This window comes from Pholcus phalangioides, unplaced genomic scaffold, assembly GCF_987345545.1.
Source record: "Pholcus phalangioides strain wild (caught in Gottingen) unplaced genomic scaffold, Ppha-v1.0 ptg000011l_1, whole genome shotgun sequence".
Taxonomy (NCBI): domain Eukaryota; kingdom Metazoa; phylum Arthropoda; class Arachnida; order Araneae; family Pholcidae; genus Pholcus; species Pholcus phalangioides.
Window position 1 is genome coordinate 4,247,009 of NW_028301604.1, and position 20,252 is coordinate 4,267,260.

Below are 20,252 nucleotides of genomic sequence, written 5' to 3' on the forward strand. Positions count from 1 at the left end.
CTTAAAGAGGGTTCCTATGATTGAAAAGGCATTAATTATTCACAAGACTATATATTGGTTACGTTTAAGACAGGTTTCCATCTTATACAGTGTCCATCTTAGACAGGTTTCACTGTACATCATTTTCATAGGATAAAGCTTTAATAGGTATTTTTCAAATTGTGAAGATTGTTATTTATCACTAATTCTTTTGAAACTAGTTGAATGTGGAAAAAAAAATGTTTATGGTTTAGCTCATTAACTTATGCTTTATTTTATGTTATTTGTATTTTGAAATTTTTAACATAGAAAACATCTTGATTTGAAGTACTGTATTTCACTGTGTATAAGGAACCCCTTGATTTTTTGGGCTTAAAATTTAGAAAAAGTTTTCATCAAAGAAATTTTTTATTTTAAGATATAAAAAGAAAATATATTTTTTTATTCATCATAGAAACCATTAAATTCTTCATCACCATCATCTGATACATCACAATCAGCTACATAAACTAGTTCATTATCATCATCAGAGTCACTCTCATTGTAAATTGCATCATTTTCAGTGCTATCTATTTTATTGCTTGAGCCACATTTTTTAAAAAGGCCTTTGCAACTACTTCTTTCTTCACACCATTCCATGGCTTCCTTCATTAAGCTATAAACTTCACTATTTGTTGGCTTCCTGACTTGTTGGTGTTAGGTTGGAGTTAACATCTTGCATCCATTTGCTCCATTCCTCCTTAATTAGTACCTTGAAAGGGTTTGTTGATACTGAACTTCAGAGGTTGAAGTTGGCTTGTAAGGCTACCAAAAATAACTGCCAATTGGGTTTCTGATTTTTTTGCAAACTTCTTTGTTTCACCTGTTAAGTGTGCCCTGAACTGCACTAGCATAGCTGGCTTAAAAAGGTTCCCAGGTTTCTTGCTCCAGTAATTTGCTAATATCTAAAATAATATCCATGTAAGAACCTCCACCTCTATTTTTGGGATTCAATTTTTGACAAAAAGGGATTAGTTTTACACGTAAATATGGTATGTATTTGTGTGTCTGGCATTAACAAAGGACAATTTTTGCAAAAATAAAAGTAAATGAAGTATTTCAATTATTGTACTTGTTAGAACAGTTGCTGAAACAGTATCTGGGGAAGAAAGTTCTGTGCATAAATTGAACTTAACAAGATCATAATGTGGGAATTAGTAGAAGACTAATGGTGTCTATCACCAATTTAAAAATATCTTTATTTCATTAAATCTGTTATGTGTACTGATAAATTTAAAAGGCCCAACAGTTTTTCCTGCATGTGACACAGCCCCTTCAGACCTGGTACGCACAATTATGGGGGTTCGCTGGGGAATGGATGTACAGGAAGACCTCACACACAATTATCTAAGCTAATGTGAGCCGGTCCTAATTTGGATAACTGGAACCTTGAATAGTCCTTACCTTACAGAATTTTGGTGTTAAATGAAATAAATAAAGCCATAGATGATGGAAATTATGTTTAAGCAAAAGTTATTTGTAATTACTATAGAGTGCAATAAAATGATCAAATGAGTATATTAAAGTTATGTGAAATACTGTGACATATTTACAGTATACAACATTTTGAGGATTACACACAGTGCTTTAAAAAATAGTCTCTCAATGTCTTCTACCATCAAGCCTAATATGTATGTCTGGCAAGGGCATTCTAAATTTATTTTTCTAATCAATCTCCTTCAAAAAATTAAATTCTTATTGCCTCTATAGAGTTAATCCAACCCATAAGCATAGGCGGAGATAGACTTGGAAGTCTGGGGAGGGGCACGGTCATTATTGCTGGGGGCAAGATGATGATGTCAATTCATATATACATATACATATAGTCGATTAGATCAGTCGATTCCACCTTTGATGCGGGGGGGGGGGGGCATATCTCCGCCCATGCCCATAAGGTCTCATGTTGTATCTGTAGCTTCTACCACTCTTCCAATCAATCCAGCTCCTTCCTCAAAGGGCAATATATTTAAGAGTGGAACCTTCACAACCCATTTAAGAGTGGAATTTATGGGTTGAAAGAGTGTCGTGATGCTAGGCATGTCATTTTACTGCACCTAATTTTTTTAATGAATTTACGAAAAGTACCTCAGGTAATCAAAAAATCCTTTAATCACGATCCTACTTTATTCTTTTCTTTTAAAACTCAATTTTTTTTCTAAATTAGTGAATATAATTTGAACAAGCATCAGTATGATGCTTTGGAAAATTTTGAAATGTTATTTCAATTTTCAGATTATTTTTATTTTTTTCCAAGAAAGAATGAAAAGAGCAGTCAACTTTGATAGGATTATCATAATTGTTTGGTTTTTTATGAAATCTCTCAAACTGTATTTTCGTTATTGTTTCGATATGATTACTTAATCATTTATTAATTTCTTCATTTATTTGGTTTGTTCAGGCTTTTGATGCTGCTGCCAGTCTTGGAATTCCAAAAGTCATGGAGCCATCAGATATTGTATTGCGTCCTGTGCCAGATAAACTAGCTGTGATGACGTATTTGTATCAACTAAAAGCATATTTTTCTGGTCATGAAATGAAAGTTCAACAGATTGGACCTACTTCTAATGATTCTAAATATATATATGTTGAAAACAATAATGAAGCTTTTAAATTGTCTCCAGAAAGTGATGAGTCATTAAAGGTAGATGAGTGCTTCAGTGACAGTTCTGCAAAATCAAATGAAATATTCTTGAGGATAACAGATGGTGAAAATGAAGAAAAGCAATCATTCAACATGAAAAAGAACCAAAATACAAAAAATAATTTTGATGGAACCCCCAAAGTAACAGATTATATCACTAGCCAGTGCTTGAAAGCAGAAACTGAAAGTGCATTAATAAATATTGCAGATAATCCTGCAAAAACTCGAAAGTCACCATTTGCATTGCTTAAGCCAACAGAATTGCTCAAGTTTGGGAAAAAAAACCTTAAAATCAATGGTCCTCAAAGTCCTCTTGAAGAGGAACCTGTTCATGTGAAAATACTAAAACCTGTATATCCTGATAAGGCACAAATTGATCGACCAAAGCTGATGACAAGAAATCAACTTATGAATCCATTTGATTCAGATGGTGAAGAGGAAGAGTTATTGGCTCAGCAGAGCAGTAACTTGAATAAACTAAACTCTTCTTCACCTACCTCAGTGAATGGTGAGAAATCTCCCTGTTTAGTAAATGGTTCACAAACAGAGAACCGATCAAAAGATGTTCTTATGCCTGAAATGATAAAAATAGGGTCAGTGACTAATGAAGCTTGTGGTAATGGAAACAATTATGAAGAAGTGCCTGGTTTACTAGACTTATCTCCCACTAGAGTTAATTCAATTTCTTCACCAATTATTGCTACTGAAAAATGTCCAGATACAGCCAAGGTAAAATCAATTTAATGAAAATTATTTTTGAGATTTGCTGTTTTGTGAGATATGTAAAATCATAAATAAACCATTTTTTATAAGACAGCACATAATCAATTTTTTCTTAAAAATTGATTCAAAACTCCAGTGCTAGATGTTCAGAATAAATACTTTCTCTTAAGCAATGGTTTATAAACTTCATGCAGTAGTGACTCTCCTATAAGCCTCCAAAATCTACCCTATGTCTCATTTCTACCGAAGTGGTGCTTTAAAAATGAGCTTATTACCAAATAATTTTAAAAATTCAGAATCTTTTGTTTTGCCTCTGAAAAACTTGAACACTCCCCGTTAGTTATGTCTTAGTTTGACGACCGCTGCCTTGAACTATCGATGATAGAATTATATACTCTACTTAAAGTAAGATGTTCATCTTATCAGAGAGAGCAAAAGGAATCGAAATATTACTCATACCATAAAATTTAAAAAAAAATTATTTTAAACTGGAAGTGCAAACATTTTTTTTTCTAATTGTAAAATTTTTAAAGGTTTTACAGGTGTTCCTCACTACATGTTATTAATTGGTTTAGTAATTATGTAAAGTGAGTTGAATTTAGCACAGACAAGACATAGGGATAAGGGTTTCCCTCTGAAGAACAAAAAAAAATCTTTATATCCAGCAACTAAACAATTTTTGTGAAGAAATTAAAACTTATAAATAAATTTTGAGTATTCATATTCTGGATGAGTGAATTTAATTGATACTATTTTATAAACACTATGTTTCTGACAATCTTCAATCACAGGTTGAATAGACTGGTTCTTGTGAGCATGGATCCCTGCTCTTCTGAAATTCATGGGATGATAACTTTTTTAATAAAACAAATTTTTGTGGAAATTCTGAATATCTCCCAGAAAATACGACAGTAGTAGTGTGTCTCATATTAAGATCATTTTGTTAGTTTATAATAATTCTGATGGCATTATCAATGTATTAAAAAAAATCAGTCATCTATGTTATTGAAAGCTGTTTCATGGGATCAACAACAAAGGATTCAGTCTTTCATTGTTTAGATTCTTTTCCATTTTATAAAAGATATTTGATAGTGAGCTCTGATGAGTAGAGAATTTCAGTATTTCATCCACGTTTTGTCTCCTATATCCTTAAATAATATAGATTTTGTCATTTTAATAACGCCATGCCAATTCTAACATCATGTTTAAATCAATATTAATATTAAAATCAAACTGTAGGAAAAATTCAACAGGTTACAATTTTTTAAACAGAATTTTCAAAATAGTCTATAAGGTTTTCGCGGCCATAATTTGATAAAAATTGTTTTTTCGGGTTCGAAGACCGTCGTCCGTTTGAGTTTGTTCTCAACGTAATTACAATACGCTGCCAGCCATAGAATCAACTGACCAATCGCAAAACAATAGTGTAGTTCAAGCCACTTATGTGCATAAATACAACCTGAGACTCCGGAAAACTTGACTTTGATCCAGTTTATCAATTCTCCTGATGATGCCAACCACTACGTTGAGAACAAACTCAAACGGACGACGGTCTTCGAACCCGAAAAAACAATTTTTATCAGAATTTTCAAAGTTTGTTAAATAGTAAAAATTTATAAAGTTAGATGAAGTAAATTTAAAGTTATAATACAGTGAATGCTTGATATAAGGACCCCCCTTCATACTGTCGAAAACAGACATTATATTGGTAGGGTTGTTATATCAAAAGTAAAACATATATGATCCAGGTAGAGCACGTGCTCGGAAAGTGAGAGGTTGGTGGTTCGATCCCAGCAGCAGAGGAATAACAGAGGAATGTGACTTTTCTTTCCAATTATCTTCGCTTGGTATCCAGTGTCATCTGTACTTCATATAATTAGCCGATAGGTTCATAGTTTCATTCTATATTGCATCTGGAGGCTAATTCCGTTACTAGCTGTTGCTGAGTTAAGAGGCTGTCTATTGCACAGTCCCATTCAGCCCAAAAAGAACACAGTGTTCTTAGGAAAGAAAATGTCGGTCCTCTGTAGCTTAATGGTAGAGCACACGCCCAGAAAGTGCAAGGTTGGTAGTTTGATTCCCCACAGAGGAATGTGATTTTTCTTTCCAATTATCTTCACTTGGTATCCAGTCATCTGTACTTCATATATATGATAGTTATTCTGTGAATTATTTGGGACTTATCCTACTGTTCATTGTAATGGAATATGGCTGCTATATATAACAAGCATATTTCAGACAATGAGTATCACTTGTGCTACTTAAATTGAATACTTATTTAATTGACCATTGTAATGATTGAGTTGCAGTGTTTTATTTTATAACTTTATTTGGTATGAATTTTCTTGATCTATAGTAAATTTGTGTTGATTGTATTATCAAGTGTTGTTCATCTTAATTTACAATAATTTTTTTGCTATTTTAAATTTTAATTTTTTTAAATTCGCAGAGTCCAATCTCTCGTCAAGAAGAGCTGAAGGAAAGAGCTCGTCGTCTTTTAGAGCAAACAAGGAGAGAACACATCACAAATTATAATAGACACCCCTTTGGGAGAAGTTTAAGTCAGGTGAATTTTTAGCATCTGAAATTTTGTATATAAATTAGTGGCTATCAAAGCTGCTGCATGTATTTAGACACTTATGTTTAAGAATAAATTTAAAAGCTGAAATTGAGTTAGAATGATTTCCTTTGATTGTGATTTTTTTTAAAGTGGAGTTTCATCATATAATATATTGTACCATATGCCTGGAGAAAAAAATTATTTTCCAGGTTTACAATCAGATACTTGTTGATAAATAATAGTTTATTCAATGAAGTACCCTGCACCAGTTTTGAGAGTGAAAATACAATGGGTCACAAAATAAGATTTCTAAATTTGTAAATGGTCCCACGTCCTCTAACTTCCAATTAAGAAGTTGTTGCCCTGTATCTCCTGAGGCCAACAGAAAAAATTCCATCTTTCTACGTGCAATATTCGCTAAGATATTTGAATTCAAAAAATTGGAGAAAAGTTATGAAAGAACAAAAAACTAATGGGCAGCGCTCTTTTCTCCTCATTTATACTGTCCTTTCCCAACTTTTCTCCAATTTTTGAATTTGAATATCTGAGCAAATATTGCACTTAGAAACTTGAAATTTTTTTGTTGGCATCAGGAGAGACAGGGCAACAACTTTTTAACCGGAAGTTGAAGCACAGGGGGACTGTATAAAAATTTAGATTTTCATTTTTTTTACGCACTGTATTTTCACTCTCAAAACTGGTACAGTAATTTTTGAATGCCTGCTGAGCATTCTCTAAATTACAATCATACCTCTACAATGGATGATTGAGATAAAGGCTATACTAGCACTTACAGGACACCCTGCATATATAATGTATACATTTTAGCTTTTTGGTGAAAATATTTATTTCATTCTCCTTGGCTATAGTGTTTTAACCAAGTATTTTTAATTTTTGTAACTGAAAAACATTTTGTGTTCTGCAAATATAATTTGAAACATTCAAATGTTTGGAAATAAACGTGGGACCAGCTTATAGCCAACTAACACGTAAGTAACAAATTCTTACAGATATTGAAGTTTTTGGTGCTTCTTGAATTTTGTAATCTTGTCCTCCATCATTTTGATCACTTAAAAATAAAAAATGTGATGTATGAATATAAATCAAAAACCAGTATCTAGTCTATAAAACATTGTTTTTAAGTTATTGCTTATCTACAACTCTTTCAGTTGTAGATAAGCAATAACTTAATAATCTTATGTATTCTATTACTTTAAACAATGTGCGTATCAAACACTTTTTTAGGTGCTTTTTCTTTTATAAGTTAAGTCCAGTCATACCTTCTTTAGCTTAAAAGAACATTTTCAACTTCAGTTATTTTTAGTTAAAGTTGTTGTATTTTAGCATGATGATGAAAGGCAACAAATTCTTCGTGAAAGAGCAAAGAAACTAATTGCAGAAGCTAGAAAAGGTGTGAAACCAGAGCTCAACTTGAGAAAAATATCATTTCCCACTTCTTTTTCACATAATGCTCTTTTCCTTTTTGACAAGAACATGAATACCTCAGTTGATAAAAATTCTGAGAACCGAAGAAAAGCCATGGTTGCATTGATAAAACAAGGTTTGTATTTATTGCTTTTTAAGTTGTGTTTTATATATTTTTCTGGGCTATATATGTTTTTACCAATGTTGAAAATATTTTATATTACATTTTATGTGATATTACTATTCATTGTGAAATTTTTTTCACAGACTGGAGAACTAATTTTATTGCACAAAAAAATTATCAAACTTATTTTATGTATCAGAGCTACACTTTTTGTCAAATAAGTGAAAAGAAAACAAATGATCATGGGAGAACATACTAAGATCTACTAATGCCTTTAATTTTGTCCATTATTCATAGTATGATAATGTCTGTTTTATTTCTTTCTGATCTTTTAGCATCCCTCCCAGATGATACCATACCTAATAGTAACTTGAAAAACATGAGTGATGAAGAAATAACACGTCATAAGGTAAATGTTTTGAATTGCTTGTATTGATTTTGCAAATTTAGCTTATTTTTTCACACGTTTATGATTTCTATTCATATTTGTAGAATAATATTTTCAAATTACTCTACAGCAGGGTTGTTTGGTTTAAACCACGTTGGTTTAAACCTTGGTTTTAACCAACTGGTTTTTTTCAAAAAATCAGATAAAAGTGGCCTAAATATCATTTTTTTTTTCCCCTGAAAAATATCATATTTGTTCATTATTAGCCAAAATGTTTCATTTTTGCCTCATTTTATATCCTTGGGGTACATTCTGACAGTACATCTTTAAATGACATAAGATTTTATAAGTGGTTTTTTTCAAAAAGTCTCATAAAAGTGGCCAGAATATATATATATTTTCCATATGAAGTATCTTAGTCATTTAAAGTTATATATAAATGCCAAAATTTCTCATTCTTACAACATTTTCTAACCTTTGGCTACATTCTGATGCTCTATCTTTAGCAACGGGGGAAAGGGGGGCGCGTTTGGTTTAATAAAGCTGAATTGCAAGCACATTCACATTATGACCATGGCATACTCCGATTCTGCTGTTGAACAAGAATTTTTGTGCTTTCAGCCTCATAGCCGGAACACGCGGTGGACAACATACACTCATTGCCATAAAAATTTGCGCACCAAGAAATAATTGTGGGATCGAAACGAAAGTTGGCCTGGAGGTACATGTCGGGCAGATATGCAAATGATTAGAAATGCAGCGTGATTGTGTAATGCCACTAGAGGGCATTGAACTTCATTCTCCTTGGAGTATAAAACAGGTAAGCAGAGCTTGCTGGAGTGTATTTAATCGTTTGCAAAGGAAATGCTGAGGTAGAGATGCCGTTACACCGCCGTCGAAGACCATATGAGCAGTTGTCAGAGTTTGATAGGGGAAGAATCATCGGGATGATGGAAGCTGGGTGGTCAGCTCGGCAAGTAGCTCGTCAACTAGGCCGTTCTGATTTTACTGTGAGGAGGTGTTGGGACCAGTGGACAGAAAAGACGTCATTTACACGGCGACCAGGTTCAGGACGCCCTCGACAGACCAGTCGTCGAGAAGACCGTCACATCATCCGAAACACATGCGTAAAGCCAACTGCCTCATTGGCCGCTATCCAGACACAGGCAGCAGCTTCACTACGGGCCCCTTTGTCTTCCCGAACCATCACAAGGCGCCTGGCTGAAGGACATCTGGTATCGCGGTGCCCATTACGTGTGCTGCCAATGACACCCACCCACCAACGCCTCCGTTTGGAGTGGTGTCGAGCACGACGGGATTGGACTGCAACGGAATGGAACCAGGTCGTCTTCAGCGACGAATCGAGATTCAACTTGAGCAGTGACGACAATCGTGTTCGTGTGTGGAGGCCCCGTGGTGAACGCTTAAATCCTGCCTTTGCTTTACAGCGACACACCGCTCCCACAGCTGGTGTCATGGTATGGGGTGCTTACGATACACGGTCACCCCTAATATTGATCCATGGCACAATGACAGTCCAGCGGTCATGTCACCCACCCAGGACGACTGGTCTTTTAATGTTGTCCAGAACATCCTTCAGCCACATGTGTTGCCACTCATGGCAGGGCTCCCAGGAGCCATTTTTCAACAAGACAATGCTAGGCCACACACAGCAAGGATGTCACAAGACTGCCTCCGCCACATTACCACCCTTCCCTGGCCTGTTCTATCCCTAGATTTGTCACCAATCGAGCACATCTGGGATCATTTGGGACGGCAAGTTGGACACCCTACGAGGTTGGTCGAACTAGAGGCGCATTTACAGCAACTGTGGAACGAGATGTCTCAGGACATCATACAGAACTTGTATGCCTCAATGCCCGCTCGTATCGCATCGTGCATTTGCGCTAGAGGGGGTCCAACAGAGTACTAAAACTTCTGTTCATCTGTACTTTTTTCTGCAATAAATGATCCTTTTTCTTGGATTTTCTAATCACTTACTTATATCAACGTAGTACTTACATGTGTAAAATTTCGTTTCATTTCAACGACTTCTTCTGGGTGCGCAAATTTTTATGGCAATGAGTGTATTTAACATTTTTTGAGTAAGTTGTAGTTATTTGTTCAATTACTTCATTTTTTGTGATGTTTCCGTGAATTATGGACTCGTGCAATGCTATAATTAAGTTATAATTTTGCCATGACTGGCTATCGTTTCCATTCTGCGAGCAAATTTCCCACATGTTGGATGATGTCATTAATTTTACATTTTTAAGTATTTTTTCCCCTTTATCAAATAAAATTGAATTTTTTCAGGAATATTCATGTCAATTTTCAAGTCATTCTGACAATCGCTCTTTTTTTACAGTGTTTTGAAATCAGAACCTTAGTTATAATCACCCTGTATATCGTAAATCATTGTTAATTAATCTGCATTATTTATGCTTCATTAAATGCATTATATTCACTAAATTTTTATTACTTTTTGCAAAATAGCTTCGTAATTAAGTATACTGAAAGTAACTTGAGAAAAACCTTTATATATTATATGATTAATAATAGCATTAAAAGAATTTTCAAACACACAGTAATCCATTGAGTTAAGCAAAAAATAATTAAATGGCAAAAGTTGGTTTTTGTTAAAATTTAATAAATATTTATTGATTAATTAGCATGGGAATAGTGTTAATTACATTAATAAACATTTTATTTTTGTTAATTATTGGAAGTTTTAATGATTTTTCAGAAATTTCATTGTTTTTAATGTTAATACTATTTAAAATAAAAAAAACCTGGTTTAAACCAAAAAAACCCGGTTTTTTGGTTTTTTTCAAAAAAACTGGGTTTTTTACCAACCCTGCTCTACAGATCTTGTATAAAAATAAACCTATGTGCTAATAAAAATACTGTGAGGCAATTGTGAAGTTTTTATTAGCTCCAGTATGCTGATAACAATGAGCAAAAATATTATCTCGCACATATTTCTTGAACTCAATTATAATATTCTTTCTCCTCAACAAAACCATTTTTACTGTGAATGCTAGCGAAATCATTCATTCAAAGTACCTCATAAAATTTCTACAATAAATCATGCAATGATTTGTATGGTTTAAACCAATGTTTCTCTCAAAGTGGGCAATATCATCCCTTTGGGTCAATGGAAGGGTCCGGGGTAGAAGCTTTGGGTTTAGTATAGGAATAGGATCCTATGAGTTGGATGTGATGGACCGAAAATTTTGGGAAACTATGGTTTAAACCAGTGTTTCTCAACCTTTCTGAACCCAAGGACCAGTAAAATGTCTGAAACAATGTGACGGACCACTTGTGTCCCATATTGCGGGACATTTCTGTATTTTTAGTGCTTCTGAATTTATTCTTATGCATTTGTCCCGGTTTTTCAATGATATTTATTTAAATTTATAATGTTCACTAAAATCATTAATAAACAGCGTTTTTATACGTTATGATAATTTTGGGTATAAATACAAATATTCATCTCACATTGTAAAGTTAAACTATTTTTCCTCAATTTTAACTAGAACTATGGGATTTTGCATAGTTTTGGCAAAGTTTTTAAAGATAATTGGCGACGTCCCATATTTTACAGTAACTGGGTCATTCAAATGTTTTTCTGTCAAATTTTTGTTTGTGATTTGTAGCAACCTTTTATTACAATACAATACAATACAAATACAACACCACAACAGGCAAATTGCCCAACGAGGTGGCTGACTTAAGAACATCATGGATCCCCGAGCCATCCTTTGGAGGCCCTACCTACTACTACTACCACCCCCCCCCCCTGTGGAACCCCCCAACAAATCGGTACATGCGGGAATGTGCGTGTACGTGTAGTGAAACCTGACGTGAAGTTTTTTGTTGTTTCTCTGTAATGCTTGTTATGTGTAGTGCTGCCATCTGCCACCAGTTTTTCTAACTATGAGTGAAGTGTTATGATTGAATGATTTATCGTTGTAGGACTGTTGCTCTCTGTGGCGAGACTTTTTAACGGGGAGATCGGCTTGCATTTGCACCTTGAAGTTGGGAACCACAGAAAACCAACTTCAGCCGACCACCACTGTTGGGTTCGAACCCGGATCCTCGCATCGCGAGTCCGTCACTATAACCACTCGACCACCACAGCGGCTCTACCCTTTACCCCCCCCCTTTTGCAGTAATTAGCAAATTTGTTGTAAATTGCATTTTTGAGCTGCAAATTAGTTATAGGAGTGCAATTTCCCACATTTTCCTTGATGAAACTAAGTATGAAGGTACAATTTTTATTTATGAATCCATATGGATATATTACTATAATATCAATTACAACAATTGATTAATTTTCCATCCAGTTAGAATTGAATTATCAAGTCTGCCTGCGGACCACCTATGCCATCATTGTGGGCCACCTCTGGTCTGCAGACCATAGGTTGAGAAATGCTGGTTTAAACCATCTCTAAAGTTACAGAATATGTTAGAACATAACAAACCTTGCATGATGTTACATAATTATGCCTAAGTTGCAATGCCAAAAAATTGGCTTATGGATTCTGGAAGCTTAAAATTATATTTTTAAAATTTCAGAAAAAAATTATACCATTTTTTTATTTTATTTTTGTAATTTTAAAATCTAAGACTATATGAAATCTTTTACATCAAAAATATATAAAAATTTTTCAATTTTGAATTGATTCATCATAATCCAGAAAAAAAAGACATTTTGATCATGAAATTGAAAATAGATACCCATATTTTTATTTAAGTATTTTACAATCGCAAAAAATGTTTTTTTCCCACAAATAGAAAGGCATTAAATTTTTGGTGATGGAATGTACATGAAAGGAAAGCAACATAAGTAAAATTAAAATATAGATTAGTAATAAATGGAGGCATTTAAGAACTTTATGAAGTTTCTTTCTGAGCAGCAAAGAGAATAATAAACTAAAATTGATATAAGAAAAGTACAAAAAAAAAAAAAAAAACCTCATAGAATAGGTTTTTTGCTTGTTGAAAAACAAGTTAAAAATCATTTTGATTACCTACAAACACTTAGAGTCAAATTTGCTCAATCACTTTTACAGACTTTTTTGGAGAAAAAAAGCTCATTGTCACCTAGTTTATAGATATCTAACAAGGAAAGGGTCCAAAGGTGTCATCCTCAAAAGGTTTTGAAAAAATTACCACTAATTCTACTTATTAAAATATGCACAAAAATATTAAAATATCTGGCGGAATTATTATGGGTCACTCAAAAAAAATTGTAAATATTAATATTTTGAATGACAAGAGGCCAAAAATTAATTTTAAAATTCCTCAACCCTGCAGTCTTGGAGTGACATCATTCAAACAACACATGATTAGGTATAGCACAGACAGTGAAAAAAAAGTAGAAATAATGGAGTTTCTGATGGGAAAAGCTGGAAGAAAGGACAAGAGGATAGTCTAATATTTGCTTCTGAAGAAAGAGGGAAAAGAATTTTTTTAGAGATATTGCCAAGAAGCACAAAAGGTGATAAGTAGCCAACTGTTGTAATTTTTATTCATTTTTGTTGCTTTAATAATTCTAATTTTGTGTTTTTATGCGTTTCTGAGTGAGATGAATGTGTATTAAATTTGTTCGTAATTTTTTGAGGATAACACCTTTTGACCCTTTCCTTGTAAGTATGTTTCAAATCTCAAGGAGGAAATAGATCATACACATCTTATGATTTTTGCGGAAATGCTTAATTTTATTAATTATTTCTCAGTATCTGTCCAATTTTTAGTATGTATATGGAGTGAATGTAATAATTAATATTGTAGGGAAATGAAAACAAGCCATGTGAATTAGGCTGCCATCCAACATGTAAAAGCGATGAAAATAATATGGATTTTTCTGGCAATAAAACTGAGTCAGGCAAGAAATAAATTTCATTATAAATAAATTTAACTTTAAATGTTTTGAAATGTTCTTTGTTTGTAAAATATGTATATACTCATTTTGCAACTATCAAATATTCATGGTTTTCTTTGTTATTCAAATTAGGTATCTTTCATATCAAGAGGAATGATGTGAAGGTATTTTATTTTCTTTGTTTAATATTTCCATTCACCCCATAATGTACTGGTACCCAAAATCCAAGCAACAAGGATATTTAACTATTAAAATATGTAGTTGGATAAGGCCATTCAGCAGTTGCCAGATCAATAATACATGATTTAACGTATGTGTAAGAGCTGTTTTGAAAGGATGTGCTAAAGAAATTAAAATGCATAGTTTATGCAAACATTAAACATTATTTATAGAAAATATAAGTATAGAATGTGTGAAGATACAGAACTTGTGTGAAAAGTCATACAATCAGCCATGCCAACGAAAATATGTCCATTTTCTATCTATTCTAAATCAAGAGCTTTTCATGTGTCATGGATCATGTAATCTTAGGGTTCTTGAAGGCTAATGTTCCTATTTTTCTTACAGCTCAGAGATGAGGGTGTTCTTGTCAGCTGGAGAAAATTTTCATCAGCTATGCATTTTTCCAAAGCATCCCTCATACAGCGATATCTCAGCTAACAAACACCTTGGCTTACAAATTTTTTGGCTAACAAAGATTTTTTCTTAATTTTTCTGCCTCGTCCAACAAACATTTTCATTGATATGAATGCACACGCTAACATAAAACAGCCACATCATGAGCTGAATTTTAGCACCAATCATCGTCAGAATTACTGGCACTCGAGCCTGATTAACTCGTTCACACCTCAAAATCTTTTCCATTACCTACACCCCTCTTTTTGAAAGTTTTCAAATCCTTTCATGTAAAATGAAAGATTCAGCTAATAGAAAATGCATTGAAAAAATTTGCCAGTGTTTTCAGAGCATGCGTTCTTTCAGTGCAAGAGGCTTATGGAGCAAGAGGCTAGGAGCTTATCTTTTCTATCTGCATGTATAAGACACAGAGTACAATGAGTTGATCAAAACACAAATGGATAAGAGGCATTTACGATCTCAACTGAGTTGTCTTGTGACTAGCTTAATAAAGCTTGTATTGGTTATGTACATAGTGCAAAATAAAAGATATCTCGAATCTTATCTTGCTATAAATTATGATTTATACAATTTTGAAGCCTTTCATTTTAGCCTTTGGTCAGTTTTTGTCTTTTTCATAGCGCTCCTTGAAATGTTTTAAAAAACTTATCTTTAAATTTTGTGCAGTACCTGGAATAAATGAAATTATTTTCCATGGAAAATCATGTTTTGGCTAACAAAGATTTTGGCTTACGACCTCAATTCTGGAGCGGATTATCTTTGTTAGCCAAGGTATCACTGTATTTACACCGCAAAGCAAATATGAGAAGCAATGCTGACATAAGTGAATGCAGGCTCTTCAAACGGGGGTAGCAAATTCCAGAGAGTGTATATGTTACTGCAAAAACTGTAAATCAGCCAATGTGCAATATTGTGAAAATCGTATAAATTTAAAGTAATATAGCATTTATTAAAATTACTATATTATTAAAATTTATAAATTGCAAAAGAAAATATAATGGAATTTTTTTACCTTTTTAAATCTCTTATTACTTAATTTATTGTAGTAAAATACACTAGTACACTTTGATTTATACTAATAATTTTTAATTTAGACTAATCAGAGCAACTATTAGAATAGTTAGCTTTCTTCACAATAGAACTATTGCTCATTATTTTACATATACATGAAATTTAATTTTAGCGTTTTCATTCTTCTTCAGTAGTTCATGATACAACTACAAGGTAATCTAGGTAAAATTTTTATCAAGGTAATCTTTCACATACTAATTACAAGATAATCTCAAACACATAGTCCACTTTAGACTTGAAAGGGCCCTGGATAGGAAAACGCACACATTAAAAGACCCCCAACTTTAGAAAATATGTCTGATTTTTCAACAAAGATATTGTGTTCAAATTTGAAACTCTAAATTAGTGAGGCCCATGCAGAAATCAGGTCTAGCTTGAATAGTTCCTAACATTTCAAAAATCTCAATCAGCAAATGAACTTCCCCAATGTGACTTTCATTACTCAAACTGTTCTGTTTTGGTACATATGCTCTTTTTGTAACTTTTAATCATGCAGCAATGCTGTTAACAAGCACCTTTTTTAAAGGGAGCCATAAAAATAATCTAATCCTCTTTCTCAAACTTTTCCATAGTGACGAGTTAATCGAAATTAGCGACGAGTAAATGAGGGTTTAATAACATTGTTGTCCATGAAAGCTGGAAGGGACTGAAGAAAACCAACAACTTAACTGGAGTGACAACTTAACGAGGTTTTACTGTATTGAATTCTTAATTAAATGCAATGAACAGCATGGGCTGTTCCAGTTCAAAATGAATGCAGGAAAATATTTCTTGGTAGTTCATGTTAAAAATGATGTATTGAAATTTAAAATGACATGCAAATTGAATATTTTTCCTTGTATGTTATTTATTTTTACTAATTATGAGATAGAAAATATACAAAAAAAAGGTTTTCTAAGTCTTACTCTAGTATTCAGTTTGTGTGATATATTCCATAACACGGAGCCAGGCACAAACCAACATCACAATCAGGGCACCAATAGTTGGTTTCTTTTCATTTTTTAGCTTTAGAGCACATAACACACCTCTTACAAGAGCTTTTTTATTATCATCAGTCATCGCAGTCAAAACAAAAATAACCAAAATTTTAAAAATTGATTTGAATGGATCAAATAGAAACAGTCAAACTACAAAATTGCCAACAACCTTCAAATGCGATGCACAAAGGCAAACCAAAGACAACGTGTTGAACTGAAAAGTAATAAACAAAAAAAGTGCATTTTTATATGTGTTTCATGTGGTAGAATTTGTTAAATAGTCCATGTGATGGTCTGCTAGGTAGAGGGTCCTTTGCAAAAAATATAAACATCAGGGAGAATGTGTTGAGATGCAATACGACATCTTAAAAGTGGGGGGAGGGTGGATTAGCAGAGTCCCTAGCCGGGGGCTTTTGCAGGCCCCCCAGACCAGACTTCCACGGGCTCCTTTATGATCAATTTATAGTGTGATAAAACAAAAACTGATGAGAATCACCCCAGGCCCACTCCAGCCCCTTCCTTTGTGGGGGCCATGAGGGAATTATGTTCTTGTGACACTAAGAAATGCTGCTGATGGATTTATGGGAATCCATAGCAACTGAACATTTGCTAAGAGATATGAGTAAAATGAAGCAGATTCAACAAGGGAATTGGAAATCAAAAAAATAAAGAGTGCTTTGAGATGCATGATGTGCAAGTGGCTGCAGCTGTATGAGAAATTATACTGTCATGTCCATGCGATAAAGACAGACAAATTCTTGTGATGGCAAATGCTGTCTTAACCAGTTGATTGGTTAACAGAGGACCCAACAAGGTGGCAAAACCATAAATCTGCCCCAGCTTGTAGCTTGGCACAACTTAGCGTATTATTATGCTTCTTACATATTCCATGTGTTTGAAATATGGTCCAAAGCCTGAACACAACACTGTAGTGGTCAAATTTTTGATTAACATTGGTCATTGTTCCCACTCCTTCCAGCTTTCCAATAACTAATTGCAGTATAATTATCTGAATTTTTCTGAGCCATCCCTGAAATTCCGAGTTTGTTACTTGAAATCCAGGTTTCACATCAAACACTGATTACCTCGTACCAAAAATCTGTTTTAAATTACTTGATATGTGCTGTTACATTATACCTAATTTCAGGGGAAACTGATCCCCATCTCAATTAAAATATTATGTATATTGGTGGCTTCTTATTCTGACTTATGACGGTAACTGCTCACAACAGCTTGCATGATTAGGTTTTGGATACCAGTTTACAAAAAATACACTATAATTCATATGTGAAATGAATTTTTTAACATTTATTCCTATTAAAAATTCAAAAAATCAATCCAAGGATTAATTAAATTGATTCAAAGAGTTTCACACTCACACAGTTTTCACTGACATTTCAATATGACCTTAAATGTTATATACAACATTATTTTGGCTACATATTTCTTTTCATTGTTTCAGGGTTTTTCAGAAAAGAGTCTTTATGTTCCTAATGAAATGGAAGCACTAGAGAGAGAGCAAAACCAAATAGACAAAGAAGCTGCAGTGCTAGAGAAACTTATTCGATGTGCAATGAATGGTGAGATAAATATATACAGGTGTCTGTAATTAAAATTGGCATGCTTAGAGCTGTCTGCAGCCTTAACTACTATCAGAAAATTATAGTGACTACTTTCCCACTAATTTTTTACAATGTATATAAAATATGTAATTACTTTCACAGTTGAACAGAACTGTTTGTGGCTCTTCAAACCTGAGCCAAAACTGGCTATTAAAAATTTTTTTTGATTGATTTGTGTTAATTGTATGTCAAAATACCCTTTAAAAAGAATTTTGTTTAATTAATTGACTAATCAATCAATTTATTAACTTGGGTCAATATCCTTATTAGGACCATTTATATATGTACCTCAGGTCTTGAAAAAAAGAATCATTAAAAAACAATTTAAACCCATTAAAATTAGAAATGAATTTGCACATGTGTGTACTTCTGTAGCAAAGAGGTTACAGCCATTGTAATGGGCCCATTTAGGTATGACCCAGGGCATCTTGTTCAGAGGGGACCTACACAACAAGATCTGGTACTATGATTTCTGGATGTAAGTATGTAATCTGTTACTTCCAGTTAAGTATGTGGCCCCCAGAACATCACTTTGCCTGAGGACCCATGATGTTCAGATGGCCATGTTTAAAACTCCCATGAGAAGGACGCTTACTGAACTCTAATCTAAGGCAGGTGCTAATCCAGGGTGATTTGTAGAGAGGGTTAATTTGTTGCGTTGGTTCAGTGGATTATCCCATATTTTACAATGTGTGATATAATTCGGCTCTCAGGAGGGATGATCATTTATCTTTTGGATCCAGGCCCAGGGTTCCTGAAATTGTTCTTATATATAAAGTTTTGTTCATTATGTATCTATTTTTGATTAAGTTCAATTCAATAAGTAGAAAGGGTCTCACTTGTAGATGAGGGTAAAGCCCTAGATAAAATGGGGGAGGCACAAGAAGAAAATATGGCCCAAAAGGGGCTTTGGGCTGAAAAAGGTTGAGAAACACTGCATTATATTATATGCCATATCAATGCTTGCTGCTTATTTTTAATGTGATATTATGTGCCTCTGACTTTTGGTCTGTTATCTTATTTAGTCTAACTTGATCAGGGTGATGTTCAAGGGAAGTACAGTAAAGTCGAATTGGGGAAAATTTTGAATTTACCAAGTTCCACTGTATTTAATACATAATATTTGGTTCTGTGTCTGACTCATACACAGTGCTGGAATTTACAGCTCTTATTGAAACCAGTAGAGAGAGAGAAATATACAGGGCCTGTTTCTCGTATGGGCAAACAGGGTTCATGCCCAGGGCTCACAAATTTTCAGCTCTGCAAAATTTTCTGTTTTTTGCATTATAGGCATGGGCGCCTCCCCAGGCTTCTGCCCCAAAGAACATTATGTATGATATATGCCCCTTATAAGGTGCCCCAAAAATTCATATTTGGCCAGGGACCCACACTTATGAGAAACAGGTCCTAGAAATATGTGTACCTCTTGTAAAAAATAATAATTTAAATAGTACATATGTGGTCTTAAAAGGTATATGACAATACCAGGCTGTAAAAATGAACATTTTCTTCATATAGAAGCAAAAGACACCCTCTAAACTCTCACAATTGCTGGGAGCCCAGATCTCAGCCATACATTAATGTGGGAGCTATTGAACAGTTTTGGATCCATTGAGGCATGGGAAATCTTTCCTTTCACAAGGGCAGTCCATAGGGACACGATCACACACTTTGATTTGGCACAGAAAGTAAGCTTGGCTTTCAGAAAAGTTCCATAGCAAGAAAATGGTACCCCCAAGTATATATATTCATTCGCAGCATTTAGGGTTGTCTTCCAAAATGCCAGGCTTTCAGTTTAGTTTGTGGTGATTTTCAGAAAACAGTGATTTTTGTTTTGTGTACATTGATCTCCAAATGATAGTCATTAAAATATGTATAAAGAATATCAAATTTCTTTTTCAAATTTATGGTCGAATCAGCAAGAATTACGGTATCATCTGCATAAAGTAAACAATGTTATATGTATACAATATAACAAAGTAACTAGTTGAGACCCTGAGAGGTGGACTATCTGAAGAATTCAGTCTTTTTACTAGTTCAACAAAATAAATGCTAAAAAGAGCGGGCCTCAAAATTTCTCCTTGTAATACTCCTCACTTGATTGGAATGGCATCTGTCAAACCACATTGAGTTCTAACCCTTGCTGTTGCCTTGGAATACATGTCGTTCAAGAGAGC

General features: G+C 33.8%; 1 protein-coding gene across 1 annotated transcript in view; it reads left to right on the forward strand.

The window, feature by feature from the left end:
- The window catches only part of LOC149079959 (EH domain-binding protein 1-like), a 119,443-nt gene that overhangs the window by 27,779 nt on the left and 71,412 nt on the right, over window positions 1-20,252 (forward strand). The window contains exons 9-15 of the mRNA XM_089238869.1: window positions 2,417-3,388; window positions 5,832-5,948; window positions 7,287-7,503; window positions 7,827-7,900; window positions 13,679-13,772; window positions 13,902-13,933; window positions 17,916-18,033. Coding sequence (XP_089094995.1) covers window positions 2,417-3,388; window positions 5,832-5,948; window positions 7,287-7,503; window positions 7,827-7,900; window positions 13,679-13,772; window positions 13,902-13,933; window positions 17,916-18,033 — 1,624 coding nt within the window. The remainder of the gene's footprint in view (window positions 1-2,416; window positions 3,389-5,831; window positions 5,949-7,286; window positions 7,504-7,826; window positions 7,901-13,678; window positions 13,773-13,901; window positions 13,934-17,915; window positions 18,034-20,252) is intronic.